This window comes from Coturnix japonica, chromosome 4 (genome assembly GCF_001577835.2).
Source record: "Coturnix japonica isolate 7356 chromosome 4, Coturnix japonica 2.1, whole genome shotgun sequence".
Lineage (NCBI taxonomy): Eukaryota > Metazoa > Chordata > Aves > Galliformes > Phasianidae > Coturnix > Coturnix japonica.
The window spans coordinates 34770086-34793959 of NC_029519.1; the positions used below are offsets into that span (position 1 = coordinate 34770086).

The 23874-nt window shown below is 40.5% G+C and overlaps 1 protein-coding gene across 1 annotated transcript in view; it reads right to left on the reverse strand.

Moving 5' to 3' along the window:
• The window catches only part of SNX25 (sorting nexin 25), a 46982-nt gene that overhangs the window by 3744 nt on the left and 19364 nt on the right, over nucleotides 1–23874 (reverse strand). The window contains exons 6-14 of the mRNA XM_015861380.2: nucleotides 20211–20281; nucleotides 13832–14022; nucleotides 11005–11136; nucleotides 10110–10385; nucleotides 7145–7300; nucleotides 5765–5896; nucleotides 4190–4330; nucleotides 3501–3614; nucleotides 1168–1332 (exon numbers count right to left, since the gene is read on the reverse strand). Of these exons, the coding sequence (XP_015716866.1) occupies nucleotides 1168–1332; nucleotides 3501–3614; nucleotides 4190–4330; nucleotides 5765–5896; nucleotides 7145–7300; nucleotides 10110–10385; nucleotides 11005–11136; nucleotides 13832–14022; nucleotides 20211–20281 (1378 nt within the window). The remainder of the gene's footprint in view (nucleotides 1–1167; nucleotides 1333–3500; nucleotides 3615–4189; nucleotides 4331–5764; nucleotides 5897–7144; nucleotides 7301–10109; nucleotides 10386–11004; nucleotides 11137–13831; nucleotides 14023–20210; nucleotides 20282–23874) is intronic.

Here is a 23874-nt window from a genome sequence, read left to right on the forward strand (position 1 = left end):
AGAAGGCCTTACCCCTTCTTTCCATCCTCCAAACCCCAACCAAAGCAAAGCAGCGGTAACTCAGTGTGTAAATGCAGAAAACAAAAATACTGATACTGATAATAGCAGAGGAGAAAGATCTCAGGTCCCCACTGCTGTGCAAAAGCCAAGCATAACAGCATGATACATAGGCAGGAATGCTGTCCATCATACAGATAAATAAAAGGGATTTTCATACATAGGAATACAAAAACCCAGTGGGTACAACGTGTTTCAAGATCAGCTGCATTTCCAAGAAAACACAAAGATGATCAGGAAAGTGCAGAGCAGAACTGTGAGAACTGCACAGAATGGGGTAGGAGATGCTGGAGATGCTTGGTCTAACAAATAAAAGAATAAAAGACCCAAGGAAAGTAGTAACTCCTGCTAAAGAGCATGATCCTCGCCCAAACACAGGTTTTCTCTAAAGAAAGGGAATGAGCTGCTCTGTGTTTGCTGCAGACTGGACAAGAACTGGTTGAACGAGATTTGAGTTAGAACAGGCTATTAAGGAAGGAGAGAACTGAAAACTGTGACACACTGCCCTGCATGGCCGCAGAGCATCCATTGGTCACTGGAGGTTTAAATACACCCCAGACAAAGACCTGACAGCAATTTTTCTGGTATAGCTGAGCCTACTCAGCAGAAGGGTGAATCCAATGACCCCTCTGTGGTCCCTGTTCTATTTTTCTGCTCAAGTGAATCCTCCCCCATTTAGAAAATGCAGCAACTCTCACACTGTAGTGGTGCATTTTCTATCCCCATTAATACTTCATGAACCCCCAAACCTCTCTCTAGATAGTATCAGTTGCACTTTTCCTCTTATTTGCTTTTGATCCTGAGACCTAAGAATAGCCTGAGAAGGCCCATTCACTGCAGAACACTACAGCATTTAGCAAAAGAATTGTTTCATATAACATACAACTGGTGATAGAAACAATTCCCTGGAGGTTGTATATCTGTAACACAACACATGACTAAAACTAAAATTCCATGGTGCTCTTCTCTCTGAAACTTTGTTCACTTAAGGTAAATTAAAAATGACCTTTGAAAAATGCCTTCCAATACTATCTGCCATTCAAATGTTTTATAATAATGGTTCTCTCCGCTTACTCTGGCTAAGGAATTAAATCTGGGAAGATAACTTACCTCCTGATGAGAAAACCAGTCGCAAGGAAGTCGCTCTAAAAATGATGAGAGTGAAAAAGACGACTTTTTTCCTTGCACATCGATCACTTTGAGGTGTTCTGGAGAAGGGCTCAAGAAGGCATAAAGTGCTTCACTTTGACAGAGCCTTTCATCAGAGAGCAATTTCTGTGAAAGGAATACAGAGACAGAAACAACACATTAACTTTGTAAGGAACAAAATGTGTCAGGCCAGCTAATAAAACTGATTAAGATAGTTCAAAAGTAGAATGAGACAATTCATGTCTGACAGATGGTTGACTACGATAATCTTATTTTAAGAAGCTCGTCAAGCCTTTATTGTATCAACTTCATTTTTAAAAACATGAAGTTCTGATTTGTAAGAAAATGGTTGTTAAGTGTCGTAGTTAAAAATGACAATTCTAGGACTCATTTATTACTTCTGAGCTGGTCAACAATCAATTGAACTTACCTCTAGAGGACTAGCTACTATCAGCCAAACTCATCTCAACTTCATGCATTTTAGATGACTCTCACACTTAACAGTGCCAGTCCTCACAGCTGAGCTGTTTTGCTTTATGCTCTCCTTTTAGTCAACAGAGAGACATCAACTCCCAAGGCATTATTCAGTTCTCTTCTTTAGACACTTGACTTCAGTCAGACATACCTGGGAGCACCCACCTGTCTGCATGCAGGCACAGAAGCTTTTGAGAAATTCCACCCTTTTGTGCCATGAACTGAATTTCTCAAATATCTCACAGAAGTTCTTTTAATGCTTCGCATGCCAGCAAAGAATGACTATGTACACACTAACTGCCTCAAGCCCTCACACCAGCCTGTAATTACAGCAGGGTTACTGCCAACCTCTTTTTATCCATAGGACAAGAGAAGCCACTCTTTAGAATGTTTCTGGTGACAGTGGATGAGCCAGAAGAAGCAGCTGTTCCCTTTTTGTAGCCACCAGACTCCTGCATGCCAAAATGGCATTGGTCAAGTTAGCAGAAGCTGTTCTTATGCAGTCTGTTGCTGCTGGCTCTTGCAGCACAACTCAGAACACGAGCAACCATTGTACAACCATCATTGGTGCAAGGGATATCACAGATCTATCAGGAGTAGGAAGGAAGATGAGAGAAGGACATAAAGCTTGCTACCTACATTTTGGTAAAGGATCATGACAGCACCTAAGGAAAAAACATGAAGATCCACAGTCACCTAGTTTATAATTTTAGTACATTTCTTTTCAATAGTGTCTTTGGATACAAGCTGGCAAACTGTCCAAGACTGAAATACTATCAGCTTAGGAATAAGTAAAGTTTATACTAAAAATTAAAAGTGCTCAATTCCAGTCCAGCCTCCATCCTAACTATGAAAGAATCCAGAAGACTGACAACATTACCCCCAAGAGAAGCGATCATGGCAAAAAAGGCAATGTTTGGTTGTCCCATAAATCACTGGCAAATAGGAAGGTAACTCTGTGGTCTACGCAACACTTTTCATCTTGATATCTTCCAGCTAATGTGGAACACATGAATTACATGCATGCTTGAGAATTCAAGTAATCTATTTTAAAAAGCAGCCATATGTATAGGGAGTGCTGTAAAATAAAAAGCAAGTGCTGTGAGTGTAACTTGTAGGTGTTACCTGAGACCAGATTTGCCTACAGAAGCAAAACAGAAAGGTATTCTCGGAGAGGGAGATTGATTTTAAACAAGTTAAATAACAAGGCTGTCCACCTGAGGCTCTAGGTGACCTAAAAACAGTAATCGCACACTGCATTCAATTAAATTAACACAATCTCAGCAGTATTAGCCTAGTTCACAGACACCCAACTCCAGCAGAAGCCAAGCCACTTCTCCTTCCACCTTACAAGAGGCACAACTCCCCATTGCTGTGCTGACAGCCCCTCAGGCTAACTGGCCACACACCAAATCCAGACTGCGTGAGACTACATAGGAAAATACTCTGCCACCACTGACCCTTTGCGCTGCAGCCGAGATGGGGAAGGGGTGTGCAGTCTCTAAGATGGACCATCTGAAGGCTTGTTTGGAAAGAACAGAGAGGGGAAGGTAGAAGAAAAAGATCTAAATGGCGCACTAAGACCCCACAAAGAAAGAAAGGACAGAGAGGCTACTTGGAAACCAGCAACAAGTGTTAGAGATGGATACATCATTCACCAAAGCACAATGGAGAACTAGGATTTTCCAAACAGCGGCTGTAAAAGTGTGGTGAAAGGAAAATAACTGTGGTCATCAAATCCTTTTAGGACAGAAGAGATGAACGTACATCTGTATCTTAACTTCTGGTATCTCTCATTGCTCTGTGGTCTGCTTTCTTACCTGCAGAAAGTTATTAAGCTGGTTCTTAGACTTCTCCATGAACTTCTGGTCTATGGATTTGAAGGGCAGCTTGCTGAGCGAAGGCAACTGAACTTTCTTTAATGACGGAAAGCACTGTAGGAGAAAGGGCAGCTCAATGTGCATGTGCAGAAAAACAACAGTGGTGCCAGTTCTAAATGGAAATGTGACTCCGTAGTCTCATCTGCCTTCCATATCCTGCTCAGCATGCTGAAAAACACCTTTTCCCTTCCCACTGTGGGCTGACACATCTAAACCTTTCCACAACTCCCAGCACCACCATTATCAATCTTCTACAAGGCAGAAAAGGTAGAGCAAATTAAGAGGAAATCTCCTCTGTTCCAAAAGGCTCACTTTCAATAGCCCCTTCAAAGACAGAGACAAAATTTAGTTCTTAAAGCATTGACAGGTAGCAAGTGCATTATTTAGACGTTGGGTCACTTCAGTAAAAACACTCACTATTAAGAAAAAAAGCAAGTAATTCTACATACATTTGGCAGAAGCAAGATCTATGTGGATAATGATTGAAAGGGTGAAAGCCAAAAGATTGGACTAAAAACTGGTCATATTTTTGTGTGGTTTTCAGTGTTGACTTTTTTCCCCTCACTCTTCATATACAACCCTGACAACTTCTAGCAACCTGCATCCTCTCCCTCCCTTGAGATTCATACCTCACTGAGCTTCCGGTGTAGGTTCTGAAACTCACTGAGCTTCCTGGGAACAGTCCAGTTCTTAGTTTCAGCTCCACCGACTTCTTGTAAACTCACCAGGACAGAGTAACAGGGCACTTGTTCTCCATTCTCTTCTAAAACCTTACAGGGGAAAACAAAGAAGCCAACAAAAATACAGATAAGGTACATCTCTGAAGGGAAACAGTGGAACAATTTGGGCTGCCAGATTGGTTTGCAATTTCACTCACCATCGCTGCACAAAACCTCTTTGTGGAGGTGATGCATCAGACAATCTACAGAAAACTCAAAATGAAAACTATACCAGAATGTGAAGTGCTAGTCTTAATACAGGCAGTAACAGAAAGGTGACCATTCTCACCCCACCTGTTTGAGGAAAGTAACCATATAGTTAAGCTTTCCAGGCTTTATTTTATTTTTTTTTTAAGAATACTTAACTAATCCAGATAGAAGAACAGACTTTAAAATTCATAGAATTATGACATATTGTCTGACTTCCACAGGCTTCTCAGAAAACACTTAACACCAATGACAGGTGATTTGAAGAGCTCCTGCAACACTGGTGCAGAAGGTACACAGTTAAAAAATATCTGCATCTTGTACAGCTGCTCAGCTGCATCACGAGAACATTCTCTGCAATGCACTCTTCCTATATCTGCTCATGGAAACTGGGAAACCCTATCTGACTGCTGGGTTTTACATCTCTCTAGAGAAAGGTGCTGCAGCATCCTGGCAGAACACAGAGCACCAGCTTCAACTAACAACAACATGCAAGGTTCCAAGCACAGTTATTTGGGGAACTGTCTTTCTGCTTCCTCAGCTAGAACACTGCAAGAGCAGCTGCTTGAATAGCAGCTTCCAGCACGTGGCTCAGAGAGAACAGAGCCTGCCAGGAAGGTCCCCACCTTTTCTTCTCTGAGCTATATTGGATTTGTGTTCGCAAGTGAATTGAAAACACCTTCTGGCAGCTATCTTTGAAAAATGGGAGACTGGTGATGGAAACACTGATGGAAACGCTGAGCGACTTACTATCAGATATAAAGCACTCTCTTCCTGGGTATCCTATTTTAGTCCCTTGAAACTGCAGTACCATTAAATATTGTACTTTATTATTATTTTATTTATAAATTATAATATTATATTATTTATTATATTATACAAACTGCAAGAAGTGTGCATCTTTGAAGCATACTGGAGAGACAATCATGCTCAAGTGTAAAAGCACAGTATTATAGCATGTGGCAGCTCTAATGAAAAACTGCACTTTTAAGAGAGCAAATTATTTTACCCAATGCCATAGCCTGCTTTTTTATATATATATGGAGGTATTTTAATAACTCCATTACAACAGAGCCTGGGGATTGGAAATGTTCCTATATGCAATATAGTGATCACTTGGAAAAGAAAAGAGTTCAGAAGAGATTGTCTTTGTTCCCCCAAGCAATTACAAAGTACGCACATTCACAAAGGTAGAAGGAAAGCATATGCAATTTTCTTTATCCTTCTCTTTCTGCAAGTTTGAGCTGCTGCAAGATGAAAACCCATAAAAAAACATACCTCGCCTGAGATGATGAAGGCTTTCCACATGCCAAGATTCTCACACCACCAGTCTGTTCTTGCAATGTGCAACTGAAGGTCATTATGCTCTCTCTCCATCAGAGTGATCTCATCCTTCAGCTTAGAAACAATCTGCAAAGGAAGATTTATCAGTTACCACTGGGAAGAAAAAGCTTGGGTGGCACATCTAGTCATGTTTCTGAGGCCACTATTCAAACAGGTAAAAACATGCAAAAGACCAAGTTATATGCAAAAGAAAATCACGACAGTAGACTTGCACAATACATTAACCTCAAAAATCAGCTCCAATACTATTACAAAATGTGCTCACAACTGCAGACCTTCATACAGAGTTAAAAAATAAAGCCCTTGTGACAGCACAAGATGGCTGTGGAGATGCTGGAACAGTCCAGAGGAGCGTCACAAGGATGCTCAGAGGGTTGCAGCACCCTCTCCTATGAAGGAAAGCTGAGGGAGCTGGGCTTGTTCAGCCAGGAAAAAAGGCAGTGGGGAGATCCTATTACAGCCATCCAGTACTTGAAGGGAGCTTACAAGCAGGAGTGAGACCAACTTTTCATAAGGTCTGACAATAACAAGACCAGGGGGAGTGACTTTAAACTAAAAGAGGGGAGATTTAGGTTAGATGTTAAGAGGAAATTATTTATTCAGAGAGGTGAGACCCTGGCACAGGCTGCCCAGAAAGGCAGAGGGAGTGAAGCTGGCCACTGTGGCCTCCAAGGCCACTGCCCACACCCAGCTGTAGGGCAATATGTCCCTAGTGCAATGAGAATGAGTGGGCTGTCAACTCCTGTTCAAGACCAGCATTGCCACACTTGCCCCATGTGAAATAATGAAAGAAGGAAGGAAAGGCCCAGCCCTGAGCCATGGTGTATGCACAGGCCATTTTCATCCATCCCCCCAGAAATCTTAAGCTGATGAAAGTATTCCCTGCAGCTTTCGCCTGACTCCTTATAAAGGAAATCAATCATTTTCATGGGCCTTTTATTCCTTTATTTTGGATATAGTCCAAAAGTCCATTGGACACCAGGACACCATGACATTGCTGTGCTACCTGCAAGACAGCAGAGGGAGCAGCTGTTAATGAGCAGAGCCCTACCCTGCAGCGCTGCAGATGCAGCACGGACTCGGAGCCAGCCACCACCACGAACAATTGCTTATACAGGTGTAAGTGGGCAGAGACGCAAGGAAGAAATCTGATTTGCTTTGGACAGAGCAACAAGACTGTGGGAGGAGAGGTCATTATTTTATGACAGGATAAACAAAAAAGCCATCAGACTTGCCCAGAAAGGGCCTGATATGACTGGATATTATATAAACACATCATATAAAAAATTGACTGAAGACAACCAAGGTGCTCACCTTTTTGTTGGGTTTTGGTGAATTACATAAGGAATTTAGAGCTTGTTTCTTATATTTAAGCTTGTCATTTAGCTGGCGAAGCTTATTTACAGCATAACTGGCCTGTTCATTAATTCTTGTGCTGCACTCTTCAGTAGCTTCTCCACAACCTTGGCTCTAGAAACAGAAGATGGGGACAACTGCATCATTAAGGTGAAAAAAGGAAAAAATTCTTGTTTGCTTCAAATGCATTTCACGTGATAGAGCATATATTCTTCGTATAGATAAACGTGTAGGTCTAATGGCATATTAGTCTAACAAATCCTAATATATACTTCGACCATCAGATCCAATATCAGACATAAGAAAAAAATGTCAAATTATCATTTATACTACAGCTGCATGATACTTCCAAATGAAAATGACCTTTGAGCTAAGACTGTGGCGTGACAGGAAGCATCGAAGTTTCTTTTAAGAGCAACAAGAGCTTAGTAACTCGATATTCAGAACCAGACAGGACAGCAAACATTCAGCCCTGAGCTGGAAGGTCAGGGGGGAAAAAATAAAACCAGAGCTCTAACACACAGTCCTGCATCCAACAAACCTTCATGAAACAGATTTGGCAGCCTGTAGAACCAGCTAACCACATCCTTTCTCTTTGTAACCAGTTTTTACTGCTGTTTTTAGAAATGCTAATAAAAAAACATGTCAAAAAACACGTGTGTTACCTAAAATTAGAAATTGTTTTCTCATACTCAAACAAACTGATTTTCCCATCTGCTGCACTGCAAAAGCACGTGGGGAAAAAAATACGCAGAACTTCACACCTTTCAGCAACTTCCTCTTTAACACTTTCTGACATTTGCCTGAACTTCCCTCTTCTTACCGTAACTCCTCAAATAGAAATGAAGAGTCTGAGATCCAGCAAACAGCGCTGTGATGCAGCCACCATCAGCAATGCCATCCTCAAAAACCTCTGAAGTTTGCCTGTGGCTGAAAGGATCTTAATTTTATCGGTGGGATGAATTTAATCCCACAAACAAGGGACAGACTTCTGTGTTATTTAATATTTCCGCTAAAGAAATTTCATCTCATTTTAACTTAAAGCTAACAGAAGGAAATTTCTGAGTTTACATCTTAGTGAAATAAGTTTGAGAAGGACACAGTGGCAGCAATAATTGACCTCCTCGGGTTGGTCCTCATACAGGAGTGTAACGTAAGGCAGAAAACAGGAGTTCTAGGCTAAGAAATCCATGCCCTTTTCCAGCTCTGCCTTTGTCTCTTATGTGGCTGAGCAAATATCAGCTGCATGCCCTGTCCTTCCATCTGCTCTGCATGACCTGTAAACTCAGTGAGTCAGAGACTGCTTCCAAGGGCGCGTACAGAGCTCAGCTCACAGCTTCTTATTGTCTCCTGGCACTACAATAATACAAATAATAAATATCAGCAACACTGGACTTTATTCAAAACTCCACTGATCATAAATTAAACACTCGAACCTGCAGGGAAACACAGACATCATACAGAATGAGGAATACCAGTTTCAGCAGTGAAAAGCTGGCAGCTGCTCACACCAAGGCTGGCTCCAGTCACCAAAGGACTGCATTTAATTACAAAGCAGTGAGGCTCTACTCCCAGAGGAAGGCTGTAAGATCAGTCATTAAATGATCCTGAGCCTTTCAGCAGGAAAACAGTGCTGAATGCAACTTGGTCATAAAATGACAAATTACAAGACAGCAAGTTTGCCATTAAATTTACCAGGTTTATCAAATAAACAATCAACATACTCAAAGCTGAGACCATAATGGATTGTGCTGCTTTCACCTTATCTCCACTGCACAACTACCACTTCCAATGGATCTCCAGAACACAGACTTGGGACACTGCAGTGATCTGTTGCAGAGCTCCAGCACACCACGCTTGTTCTGTTTGCTTCTGTGCCTTTACTTGTGATCCTTAAATGGAGCTTCGTCCATGATACAAACAGTGACAGTAGATGAGAACAAAGAGCTTGCTCTACCACCAGCAGGACCAGCGGAGGATGCCCTCACCTGGTTTGGTCTTCTCACACTCCATCAGGACTCACATTTGCACCCTCCACCCAGAAGGGCACTACACAGCTTTTAACCCAACAGATAAGTGAATGGAAAATGAACACACACCATTCCCACAGTGCCCCAGGAAGCATGAATATAGGCCACCAAAATCCAAACCAGCCCCAAAACAACCAGTATTCACTGACCACATGGAGCCCTCCAAGCATATCAAAGTCTCAGTTCTGATTTCTTACCCGTGGGGGGAAAATGCTGTTTGCTAGCTATTAGCAGGAATTTTCATCCACATTTGAAAGGCTACTGGAAACTTCTAGAGGAATAACTTTCTATAATTATTCTCATCCCAAATGCCCTGAAGCCTGGCACAGAGCCATTAGGATCACTCTAGTAGCTGATGTAGTTAATTCTTCCAACACAGCCTATTGTTTTGTTCCATAATTAATTAATAAACACTAAGATTCTACTTTTTCCTTGTTACCTTTCTCTTCCTTTTTGCAACTTTAAGACCTACTTAGTACCTAGCATGTGCAAGGGGGGCAGGAATGGAGAGTGTCCAAAAGAAATGTACACAGTCACTGAGACTTCCTTGACTAACAAATGAAACAGATGAGTTTGTATGAGGTATCTTATATTCTGTGGTACTAAAAAGCAAAATGAAAGATATTGAATACAAAAGGCTTAGAAATCCAAAATATGGACTTCCAACTAATTTAAAGCTGTCAGCCGTTTTGAAACGTTTTGATTCAAAGAGACTGCAAACACTGAGTTTATCCAATGAAACTACAGAAGTGATAATATTTATAAACATATCAGGAAAACAAAAAGGAAACCCAAAGCTCAAGGACAGAAGATGCTTCCACACACTATAAGCAGGGTCATCTCCAGCTCTTTGTAACTAAGCAACATTGAAAGAAATTGTCAGTGTGACTCACAGCTTCATCTTTGTCCTCAGGAGTTACTTGGACAGAACTTCTTTCTTCTTCCTTCTTGACTGATCTCTCATATAAATCACTGACGATAAATGAGGGGTAGTATCTGTCCTTCAGAGTTTCGTAAACATCTGCCTGAATTCTGTAGAATACTTCAATGCCTTTATTACCCACAAGACTTTGCTCTATTTCTTTATAAAGTGATTTTTCCACGGGTATTTCTCTGCTTTCCACAAAAAAATTCTGGTAAATGTCACTCACCAGCTGAGGTATTTCAGCCTGCAAAGCAAGGAGGGGGAGAGGGAGAAGAGAACAATAAATAACATTCACAATACCAGGATGGCCCTGGATCCAGGTGTGTAACTTGGAGGATGATCAAGCTGATTTCACACCCGGATGAATAAGCATATTTGTGAACCTCTTACTGAGATCAGGCACTCTGCCTGTGCACCTGTGCAAAACAGTCCATTTCACAAGGTAGGAACTGATATTTGTTAAGTGAAGAAACAGCTGTGTTCTAAAACTATCAAAGCTTCCACACCCATTGCTTTTACAAGTACACCAGAGACACGTGTACCAGTACAGGAAGCTGAATATTTCCAAAGACAAAACCAATCTCCTATTGCACACTTTCTCTCTGGTGGAGAGGGAAATCATTACTTTCCCTATGAGATATCTTTTTATAGGTTATGTTGCTACATTAAAAAAATAATAATAATAGTAAACTACTGTCATTATCAAAGAAATCCACAACTTTTAATTGCCATATTATCCCCAAACACCCAGAAGCTAAAAAAAATCCAAAATTGCTCAGTACTCATCCTATAGCATCATTGTTTTAAAAGCGAGAAGTTATTCTCATTCATATACAAGCCACATGGACTTGCAGTATTCCCACCTTGTTAGCACTTCTCAGGTTCTCCACAGACTCCCACAGATCAATCAGAGCCACCTTATCCATTCTGTCCATATAGATTCGAAAATGCTCTCGGCATGAAGGGTTGGCCAAAATTTCTTCAAACTGAAGAATCTGAAGAAAAGAAAAAACAAGTGTAAAACCTCTGAAAACCTACCTGGCACCAAACAGCAAATCCTCATCGTTGGTCTAGATTAGGGTAACTAAGGGAATCAAACTATGCTTCCAAGGTGAAGTTTGCTACATGATGTGGAAGCCCACTCCTGCCACAAGACACACCACCTTCAGCCAACAGCAAAACAGTAATTCCAGCTCTCTTTCTCTTGCTACTTCACAGCAACTCTTATCATAGCTACAATAAGGAGATGCTGCAGCTCCACAGACCATGTCACAAATGTGGCCGTGATTATTTGTGCTCTGTACAACAGTCACTAACAAGTTATTTGCTAAATGAACACAGACAAGAAGAACTCAATTGAGTTAACTGCAGTGCTGTGCAAGTACCATTTCTAAGAAAAACACCCTGGAGAAGATTAGAAGAGGTGCTTTGTATATTACACTAATTAAACTCTCTGAAAGCAAATCTAACACCTAGGGCACAGCATAAATAAGTATCAGAGCTACTGACAATTCAGATTCAGGTGGTAGCTGAGTGTCTTTGTTCATTAGTTTTAAACATTTGATTATAATTTACATTTGAAATAATGGGCTAAGTGAAATGTGCAAAATCAATACAATCTTGTGACTCATACATATTTACGGAAGAAAAAGTGACACTTTTCTAATTATCTTCTGCTGTGGAAAAAAAAAAAAAAAAAAGTATTTCAAAGCACATCATTTTTGTTTCTTAAATCTGTAACAGGAAAACTGACAACTCCAGATAATCCATCCTCACATTTAGGACCATAATCAGAACATAAAGCCTTACCAGCACCTCTATTACTGCCCTAAAACTGCAAGAAAGGTGAAGTAGGAAGCAGAAATGAAACCAAAACATGCATTTAGGCCACTAGTCAATTTATTGTTTATTCAGCCAGTACCAGACGTTTCCCAGACTTAATGATGTATTCAAGCTCCCATATGCTTACATAAAACAATAATTCAGAACACTATCAGTAAATGTCTGTTTCTCACCTATTTCATGCATGTTAAAGAAAGGCAAAATCCCAGTTTCTTCTACAGGAGCTAGCTATTCTGCAGGTTAAGCACTAGCATAACAGAAAAGCTGTCACACCCAGGCTTCAAAAAGAAGTTAGAAGCCAGCAGCAGCAACTCCAACATCAGTTTATCTGCTAAGTCTCAAAGGAACACTTTGTCCTGTTGCCATGAAAATCCCAAGTATTCAACCAAAACTGCCTGTGTAGAAGGGGCTGGGGGCCTTTAAGAGCTCAGATTGCAGCTACTGCAATACAGGCAGTGGATGGGAAGGAATAACAGTGAAGGCAGTCCCCCTCACAAAGCCAAGCCCTGGGCATTTCACAGTGCTCAGAGAAGAGCAGCATGGCCACTGCCTTGAATACAGCCTCCCTGAGCCTCTTTTCTGGTCACAGTGCACTGGGAACAACAGAACAGAAAAGCAATTTCCATATTTACTTCTCTGGCATGGGTGAGGTTCTATGTTTTCTTTGTAGAAAAATATCCAAATATACGTAGAGGCAGAACAGCACAAGATCCTATCACTTCCACCATGCAATTGTCAGCACCCCTACCTAGCACAGCTTTGCTACCTGACCCCGTATCCCTCACAATCACACACCACCACGTATCTATCATGTAAAGCACAGACCCTCTCATCAGGCCCTGAACAGTCTGCTCAGAGGCATCAGTGGCCTTCAAGGTGCTGCCAGATGCTTCTCTCTGCCTTTTTCTCACTGACACCACTTCCTCCATTCAACTTCAGGAAACATCTGTGGGCTGCCTCTGCACAGTCTTTGACAAACAATCTGAAATGTCTCTTGAAGAACAAGTGGAGGGTGGGGAGCTGCCCTCTTTCTAACCACATCCACAATGAACGATGTGTAACAGGTAAAAAACAACAGAAAATGTTGTACGACAAAGAAACATTACACTAAGTAACAATTATTACAAGGATGAAACAAAACTTGCCTAAAAATGCCTAAAAGAAGAGATAACTTATTTGTTCTACCTACATAAAAAGAAAAAAATCTTCTAATCAGAATACAGAAATTGCCGTGCTTTGCCCAGAGGGGCAGAGTAAATTACACAAGGAAGCAACTAAACAAAATTTAGCCAGACTAATTAGCTCTGATTTTATTTTTGTAGCTGCTGACTAATGCAGCAGCAATTATGCTTGCTGTTTCGTTGTTTTTTCCATTCCTAGAGTAGACTGACGTAGAAAATAAGCAGTCAACAGCCTTAAGAGTTTTTCCTGCAGGGACTGCTCCTGGTTTTACTAGTTGCTTTTGACAAGTAAGTGTTTGCTTTTGAGTAACTCAGTATTTACAAAACCCACAGGTATTTCCTACAGTAAATATAACAAGAGGCAAAGAAACATTGCACATCTGCTGGTGAACACTTGAAGTAAAGTTGCTGCCATAACCTCATGAATTCCCTACACACAGGATGCCATCTAATCCTGACGTTTCATGGTCAGCAACGTTCCAACCTGGATGATCAGCGAGTCTTTCCAGATAACTACAGCAGTTATTTCCCAAGGTAAAATATACAGCAATTAATTTACACTTGATTACTGGGAGAAGGGAGGATTAAAGACAGCAGGGTTAATACGAGCCAGTGCTAACACATTTAGAATGGCCCTCAGGCAACACAAGTACTATTTAATTCATACCTTCTGACTCTGAGAGCCATCACCCTCATCAGAAAGGCCATCTTCCTGTTGATCATAAGCGGGCCCTCCCAGGAACCTTATTCTCTTCTCACATTGCTTCTTTGCCACTGTCAACTGATTAATATACCTCTTCATGTTGCGAGCTCTCAGCAGGTCAGCTTTCATTGCCGCAGTTTCTTTCCCTTTTGAATCTGAGAACAAAGCAAATCAGAGATCATTTTTCACAACACAAAAACTTAATCTCCTCAGTGTTTCTGTGCCCTGCGTGATCACAGCATTTGTCATTTGGGAATCAACTGTACCCATGAGAACAGCTGCTGTGAAGTTTGTATATGAATTAGAAAGACTATTTTGAAATGTTCTCCAGTGATGCCTCATGTTTAGATAAAACAGATCAGGAAGAAAAAAAGTCCATCTAATGCTGATTTCTTCAACTCTCTTGCCATCATTTGCTACAAGACACACATTTCTCAGACAGTATTAGAGTATGACCTGCAGCCATGGTGTACAATAACTCACAGATAGCTTATGCAACTCACTGAACATAATGATGACTGAACATAACGAGGACCAGACTCAATCCCTCCCAGCTCAGCATTCCACATTCCCATGCATATCACTTGTAAATCCAAATTTCTCGAGACTGATGCAAACAGCACAAGATACAGTCTCACCTCCAGACCATTTGAGAAGTTGAGATGATCAAAAAAGATCTAATAAATCCCCAGCAAAACTGTACAAAACTGCTGAGTAGTGAAGCAATGAGAAAGACTGTCAGCGCAACAAGGCTTAGTAACAGAAGGTATGTTTGTGTATTCTGTTCAGTTTTAAAAGACCTAAAAAACAAACTAAGACAAAACCTAGTAGATAAACCATTTTAAAAAAAAAAAAAAAAAAAAAAAAACACTACCAAATTGAAACCAGGCCTATTTTATAGCTGCAGGGTGCAACTGATTCACGTTTCTACATTGGTTTTAATATCCTCTTATTCCACAAACCATTCCGGCTTTTTCAAGCTGCAAATAGGGCTCTGCAGCAAAGTACTTGGGCTTGTATTCAGCCCAGGATTAATTCATTGCTCAGGGATAAATGACAGAGACATTCTGCTATTCTTTTGAAATACCAAATGTAGTAAAAGGTTGTGGACAAAAACAGCATTCCATTTGCAGAACAGCTACAAGAAAGAACCAGCCATACAGCTAGATTCTATGAATACATACAAAGAGTAAGAAAACCTCTTTGGAATGATTTCAAATAGGTACTTGAAATACATTTCTAATACACTGAACTATCTTTCCTTTTAGGTTTTTTTTGCCCATTTATTTACCCTTTACTACATAAATAACTGCATGAGTTTTGCCCTTCATATACAGGAAGGCAACTGAAAATGGGTATCGTTCCCTAAATCCCTATGTATGATGTGAATTCTGATGTATTCCCAAAATACTTTATTATACTCTTAATCTTATTTCATTTGCTGCACGCATTTTACATGTTGGCATGGAATTCAAGGCCTGTTAGTGTGTCTTATTTGTTAAGTACCATTTACAATCTGAACTGCCATATAATAGTGAACTACACAGATAACATTCACTGAAGCAAAAGATAAAATGAGTTTACCACGAAAGAAACAAGCCATCTGTTTTCCTGGCATGTTATCTCCACAGGGAAGTCAACAGAGCATTTAATGCAACATTTTAGTTCCCTGACCGGAGGTACCTGTATTACTGAGGGAAAAGGAGAAGAGAACAACAAAAAGGAAAGGAAGAAACCTGAAGCACAATTAAATAAATTGACAATACAAATACATGGAAGTAGACTGAATTTGAAAGATTAAAACGCAGCTCCAGTCAGCAGGACAGCCTGGCAGTGAGGTCCTTCTGCCAACAAACATGAGGCCTACACAGAGCACTGCAGCAAGCAGCTCACTCTTTTCAATTCATCCTCTATTACCACAGCACTAAAATACAAATACAAGCCTTTTCACTTTCATTTCTGAGAATCAGTACGTTCACTGCATTCAGATATCCTGGCAAAAGCCAATTAAAACCAGAACATTACAGAAGCAGCAGCTTGCATTTACTCACATACCCTTCAGTAAGCACCAATAAAGGGAAGAGAAGCAGACATATGCTACTAATGCTGTTCCACCATCACGCATGGAAAGAAAATACAAGATTACTCAAATGGAAACAAGTCTTGTTTCTTTAGAGCTTCCAGAAAGACAGATGCCTGTCACCTGGCAACAAGCTGAGCAGCACTAACTCCTCTCTCTCCAGTCTCTGGAGGAGCACTGCACGTCCATGACTTCCTATGTGTTTCTACTGGACCTTTTTGCAAGAACTGAACTTAGCACATGCACTGCCTGCTTAACGCTAAGCTGAAGTTCTACTGAGTGTTCAGGCCACTACTGTGACACTTAACAAGAACCACAAGTTTACAGAAAGATAATAGAATTGTATATCTATCTTACCACTGTGAGGCTAATCAAGAGTATGCAAAGGAGGGTATTCTCCAAACACGTCTCAAACAGCAACAGGTGTAGGGCATCAACCACCTCAAAGTAAAGAAATATTACCTCATGTCTAGTCTGAATCTGCCCTGGAACAGCTTGGTGCTGTTCCCATACATCCTAGATCACTGTGATGTCCTTAAGTTCATGAACTCTCTGGGCTAGCATTATTTGTTTTCCTCCAAAGGTTTCACAACTTCTTGGGAAAAAATGCTACAAGTACCTTGGATGGATTCAGAATTCCTTATCAAATCACACCAGAACTGAGTGGAGAATTCCATTCACATAGCCACGCAAGCATAGTTTTATGTAATTTTTTAATCACTGCCAACAAGCTATGCAAAAATAGTGTCCCCCTGTGTGGGGATGGTGTGGTAGGAAGGCATAATCTAGTTTTGTTGTAATTAAGTTAGATACCATCTGTGATGCACTGGAATGGAGAAGTATCCATTTTACTCCACCCACAATTATCCTCTTGACAAAACCCACACAACACAATCCACTCTTCCAAGTTAGTTTGGAGTCTGAGTTTACAAAAGAAAAGCTCCTTTCTAAAGCTGAACATTTGAGCATCTTTCAAGAACTACAGAATATAACGAAGCTTGCCCACAGACTGCTCTGTTTCTGCACATGCAGTCCAAGAAAAGAGCACAGTCAAAAAATATCAATAGGAAGAAATAAGGATGAGTAAAAAGCAAACATCCCTCTATGGTCATTGCTGCAACGACCCTGACAGTTTCAGAAGAGAAGGACAGTTAGGAGAAAAAGCAAATGCTGAAAGCTTCAGCAATCTTGTGTGTGCATGAATGGGGAACGTAGGGTCAGCAAGCAAGATAACAGCTTCTACTTACAACGGCCTGCACAACTCCAAAAATAAATTGCCAAAACCTCTGCAAATATTAGTGCTACACTAGGTTTCATACTGTCCAGCTTTAGCGATGACTGAAGGCAATCCTGGACACAGAAGTTAGATCACCCATCCTCAATAGGCATTGTACTGTAAACCTCTGAATTTATTCTGTCGCAGACTTTTAAGATATTTGACTCTCACAGGGAGTCAAATGCAAAACTTACAGCTTAAAATGGATTGGATGCTTTTGCACTCTTTCCTTTGCTCTTCTAGGCTCACGTGCCAGAAGATTCAAGTGATAAAATCTGAAAAGAAAAAAGACCCTATAACATGCTATTTTTTCCACTACAGATAGTTCAATACAATGATTTTCAGAAGTAGTTTTTGGTTTTCTTAGAAAGTTTTCACAGGTAAACATTTTGCCAATAGGTGGCACCAACTCAAATTAAATTAAGAACTTTGTCCTTGCTGAGGGACAAACATTCCTCTCAAACACCTCCAGGCACTGGCATTAAATGCATATTTGTTGTTACTGGATCAAGCCACACAGAGTCACAGAACCATATCTCATATGAGAAGTCATCATGACATACAACATGGCCCTCGAGCAACTCATTCTTAAACAATAAACACCAAATACTTTTTGTAAACTAAAATATCTTTGGCCTCGTCAGTCAACAAAGGCACACACTTCTGCTCAGTCCTATTTATTGCTGGTCCTGGACTCGCACAGTTTACTTCCCTTACATAGCAGCTAGGCACTCACTGCTGTGGAGTACTGTCCATGCATGCTGCATCAACTGCTCCTCACAGCTGTTGCTGTACCTTTTCTTACTGAAAACACCACGTCAGGAAATCCCATACCTCCAGCTGTTTGTGTACAGATTATTCTTTAAGCGCCATAAGTCAACACCCAGACACTAGCAATGAAGACACATTCTCAAAACACAACTCTGCCATCAGAAAATGGAAATAGCTATGAGGTAAGACTATCTCCAGGTTGCATGAAGTTTGTTTATGAACTGACTGAGACTGGAAACTCTGTGTGATGGAAGCCTTAACAGAGAAAATAAAAGGCAAAAAAAAAAATTAATAATAATCTGCCTTTAATGTGAGTGAACTATAAAAGGATTGTATTGTAGGCTAGAGCTGAACAGACTGTTCCACACAAGTCAAATAACATAATTTTCTTAAAGAACAGTAATTGAAATAGCTCAATTGGAAAGGACCTTCAAACTGCCTGACCACTGCACAGCAAACCAGAAGTACATAATCGAGACCACCATCCAAATGCTGTTTGAACACTGACAGGTGTGGGGCATCGACCACCCCACTAGGAAGTCTGTTCCACAGGAGGCCATAAAAATGCAGTCAGCCTGACCACAGAATAAGTGGAACTTGATCTCCTTTGTCAGAATAAATAGCACCAGCATTTTTACATCTATTCTGCAGAGCAAGGCTCTTGCAGCTTCAGAAAAGCTTCTTCTCTTCAGTGCTCAGTGTATAGTTAACTGGATGAACTCCTGCGAGACCAAAAAAAGATCATCAGTAATTAATTGTAGGAGCCTAAACTGCAAAAAAATATTCCCCAAGTCAATTCTGCTCACAACGATGTTGCACAAATGGAAATACAGGCTTAGCGAGATTGATTTTTTCATAACGTACTCAGAGTTAATTTCATTTCACTTTGTTACTTTATGAAACCCATTTTCCATTCAATTCTCATCTAAGAAACATTAATATTTCTCTTTCTGGGATGCATGCTTGCACAAAAACTAACGCTAACTTTTACCTCCATTTGGTACAATCAATATACCCCATAGGAATGCATACCTAGCTTTATTTTAGAATGTAAAAGAAATGTGCAATGTTGTATTTTCAGAAATTCTAGGATGAACTCCAAACTGTTCAGTCTAACAATCGACTGTCCTCCTGCCAACCTCATGACTCCTGGGGTGGTGCTTCTCTATGTTTCTACATTATTTTTTCTTCCATTACACTTGAATCATCCTCAAAAGCTTTCCTATGTGATGCAAGGAAGTAAAACCAAGCTCCCTTAATTAAGTTTACAAATCCATTCCTATAATAGAATCATAGAATGACTTGGGTTGGAAGGGATCCCAATGCCCCCTAGCTCCAACCTCTGCTGGGGGCTGGGTACCCCCCAACAGCTCAAGGCTGCCCAGGTCTCATCCAACCTGGCCTTGGGCACCTCCAGGGAAGAGGCCCCCACAGCTCTCTGTGCAGCCTCAATACCCTCTTCTTCAATCTCCTGGCTTGCGTGAGCCACACTGAATGGAGAGGAATTGTCTAGGGTTGCATGTATGAAGGCTGCAGCACAAGAAATGCCTCCTAATAATTTTCATGGAAACAAGAATAAATACAAATAGCGCAATTAACACTGTTTCATAGAGCAAATTATCAGTACTTTCTCAACAAAGTCACCACCATTAGCTCTGCATTTTTGTCAGCAATGAACAAGAGCCTGCATGCTACGCTCATAGCAAACTGCACCAGTGGAGATGATCCACGGTCACCACAGCTGAAACGCACCACACACCATCTCCCTGTGCTCACATCCACTGTTTGGTCCCCAGAAATATTCAGCAAGAGTCAGTGAGTATCAGTGGGTGCCATTTTTCCTTGCATAGAGGAATTCAATGACACCCCTTTGCTTTGCACATACTTCCATATCAGGCACCATTTCATCAGACTGTCCCTCTGCTGCCATCTGACACACAGCAACAACGTGTAATGGAATATTGGCAGGAAGGTTCAACCTCTACTGCTGTACCACCACCATTGGCCTTTGGTGCTGTAGGCCAATGTTAATAGATATACACCACTGAGATTTTAGAACAAACAGGCAAATGAAACAGAACTGAAATACCAAATGAACAGCATTACCTAGCATCTGTCTAAAAATTCCCAACAAACTGACCTATCTATTACTAAAGTTCAAATAGCTTTGCAAAATGAAGACAATAAATATGATTGGTAACAAGCAGGATTCTTACCTTTCTGCCTCTTCACTTGGGGAAAATTGCTGATTGTGGTTGCCTGAACTATTTCCACTACAATCTGATACCTAGTTTTAAAGACAGCAGGGATAAGGGTAAAGAGGGAGGAGAGAAAGAAAAAAAAAAAAACCACAATGTTTATAATTTTTATAGTGCATTCCTTATACAGCATAATTAAGAATGAATAAAAAACACTTCCCCCTCCCCTGAAAACTGAGTTGTTGCTCATTTATAAACCTAAGCAATAGTACACATAGAGGAGAGAGCAGGGAAAAAGCTAGTTTTGAAACAAAACAAAACCTCCCAGATTGCAATAGTATTCCTTTCTCTCTAATGTTACCATAGCACAGACACTTACTAATTCCCAGTGAATACAATAAGTCATGCTCTCTAACATGAAGATATAAATTCACTGTAGGAAACTAGGATGGGAATTCAGTTCAAGATCAGACAGCTGTATATTAAGGTTCTTCTAGCTAGAATACACATATGGAGCTTTTGTACCTATGGGGGGGGGGAAAGAAAAAGTTCTAAAGTACTACACCCCAGGAGTAATCATAAGCAGCTTGTCACCCAAATCTATATTATACACAATGCATAACAGCTACCACAGTTAGTAAACTGAATTTTAATGTCAGTTTTGTAATGGCAAAGGAAACAGTTTCTAATTAAATCTTCTACAAACCTCAAAACACTTGTCATGGCAACCTTTCAGATTTCTCTCAATGCATTTCCCTTGGAAATTAATAATACCAGTAATAAAGGAGTCTTCCAGTAAATTTAACCCATCTCTGTAGGAGTTCCCTAACTTCAATTAATCAACTCCCCGATGAAGCCAGGTGCCTCCTGGGAAGTCTCCCATTTCCATGACTACTTAATCCTCTGTTTAAGAGAGGACCTGTGACCATGGTCCTTCACCTATGGTTCACCAACATTATCCATTTCTCCCCATCCTTCCTTCCTCCTGTAGATTTTTTTAATGTTTGTTTGGATAACCTTTGCTTCTTCATAAGCATACCACTTACATTCACTTCCAACTACGCTTACCTGGTGTGTTTTTTTCCTGCAGTAACCCTGATTCAACTTTTGATCAACTAAATAAATACTACTATATGGAAGGTGGTCCCCCCACTTCTACAGCTTCCTTTCTTCCAAAATTCATACCCATTTGCTCACACTTCTGGTTTTACACCTTTCCATTATCAATATGATAATAAGCCTTTTCTTCTGTTCTTTATTTTAAGGAAGATGCTCCAAGTTGCATCCCTAAGGACACCAGTTAGCCTGTTCCTCCTAGGCCCAAAAGCACCACCCCAGTCACACTGGCGTGCCAGACTGCAGCCCTTTCTCTCTGCAAGTTTGGTCTGAACTTTCTAGCCTCATGCCCTGTGGTGCCAGGTGAGTAAACATCTCTGGAGCTTCTAAAAGTGATGATACTCGTTTGATTTTCAAGAAGTGAACCATACAGAACAAACAGGACCAATCACAGTCTCACATGTACCTTCCCACTCTTACCTCTACCTCATCTCTTTGTCACATTCATCTCTTCCCTCATACCTTAAGTGGAAGACAGCACAGAATATGAAATAACAGCCTTTCTTGCCATTAATTGCATATTGACCTTTTGCTGCTCCATTAATAAGGGAATAAATAAAACACATTTTTAAAGCAGAATTACACAGTACCCACTGGCTTATTTCTTTATCGCTGTTTACTCCCTGCTATGTTAATTCATCAAGTCTTATCTCCAGTCTTCTTCTGACAGAAGTAAATTCATTTCACATCTCTCATACAGAATTCATCTTTCCTTCCTCATGTGTAGCAGCCTTCCAATTCATCTAGGCTAACTTAAAACTGAGAGGAAACGAGGATGAGATTTCACTGCATAACTCTCTTCTTTCTTGAAAGGAGTAAGGGCAACACACTTTGTGGAGATTCGATACAACAGGAACTAAACTTTGTCTCACTTCATCACAACTATGAAATTAAACATTAGGAGGGTGACTTTGAGAGAAGTTTGCAGATAATCATACAACACTCCCTTCCCTGGAAACAACTTTTCTTTTCCCCCCCTGCATTTTCCAAACAAACTCCTGGAACACAAAGGTAGAAATAGGAAAAAAAATAATGACAAAACACATTGTCTGAAAACACTGAATTACTGTTTGTGAAAATAAACATCTGTTCCACAAGTTTCCCTTACAAAACCAGAAGTGTTTACAAAAAAACAGAGACAATCTGTTAAGAGTTGAAGTGAACAAAAGTCAGAAGCCTTGTATAGATATTAATGAACTGTGAATTCAAAACTTTCTACAGAAGTAATGATAAATAGATCTTAAGTTCTAAAAACAGAAACCATACAACCAACACAAAAATCAACATTGCTTTTCTTCTCAAGGCAATGCTTCTAACCAAGGAGAGGAACAAAAAGATTCAGAAAATCCTAGCACCCTTAGCCTTTTGAGGGTAAGCCATTTTGCAAGGCAGAAAGTGGGCACCCTTCCTTACAGGAAGATGCAGCACACACAGCCTCTCCTTCCTGATCTCTTTGCCAAAAGCAACAAAATCCTTTACCCACAAGTACTTAATCATCCAGCTGGGAATTCTTCCCTACGTGGTATATTGTGAAAGCTTTGCAAAACACACTACCTAACTTGGAGATCACCACACAGGTAGGCCCATCTCTCTCTAAGTGATGGAGACCAAACAGAAGAAGAATTTATCCTCCCACAAGGGGAATGCTTTTCACAAATGCTTCCACAAGGACACGTTCTGCACAGCAGAAGGAAGAGCACAGCCCTCAGAAATCAAATACTGTTTTTCTCTTTGAAATTAAATGAAATTCTCCTGATATTTTCCATTGAATTATTGATAAACATTATATGGGATGCAGAAGAGCACATCTCAAAATGATGGTAGTCAGTCTCCACAGAACAGAAAGCAAAGATCTCAGCGCAGCCAAAACCACATCATTTCATGAAGCACATTCGCTACCCAATATTAGAGAACACTGTTTAGGATGACCTATCAGCTAAAAAGAGAGCACACAGAGTGCATTAATATGCCAGAATAACAACAACAGAAGATTTGGGTTTCTTTTGGAACACGCAGATCCATTAGTGTGATTATGCTACTAAATATGATGTCAATTAGGTTTCAGACAGAGTCTAATAGAGACTAATTTCTGCTCTCAGTAAAGACACACTGGCCCAGAGTAAAGAGCAAATTTTTACAGCAGATGAGCAATAAGTAGCCAAGCAACAAGATCATTTCACCATCACCTAAATGCATTTTCCTGTCTCAGAAATGCAAGTAGTTTCAGAATCAGGGAAAAGAAGCAGAGAAGGTATTGCCACATTGCCCACAACACTCCATATCTTGGTACACCCATCACTTGGCCTGATCAAGCTGAGTCTAACAAAAGGTCTGGGTCACAACAGATGACCCAAAGTGCATCAAATGGAATCAATTTGCTTGTGTCTTTCAGATGTTGCTACAGCCATTTAGTAAGAAAGCTGACTTGTGGCAGCAATTGAAGGGAGCAACAGAAAAGGAAAAATAACAGTTCTGGCTAGCAGTGACAGATTAGGACCAGTTCTCTGAAAATGGATTCAACAGCTTTCTGAAGTTTTAGTGTGCACAACAAAACCAACATGATACA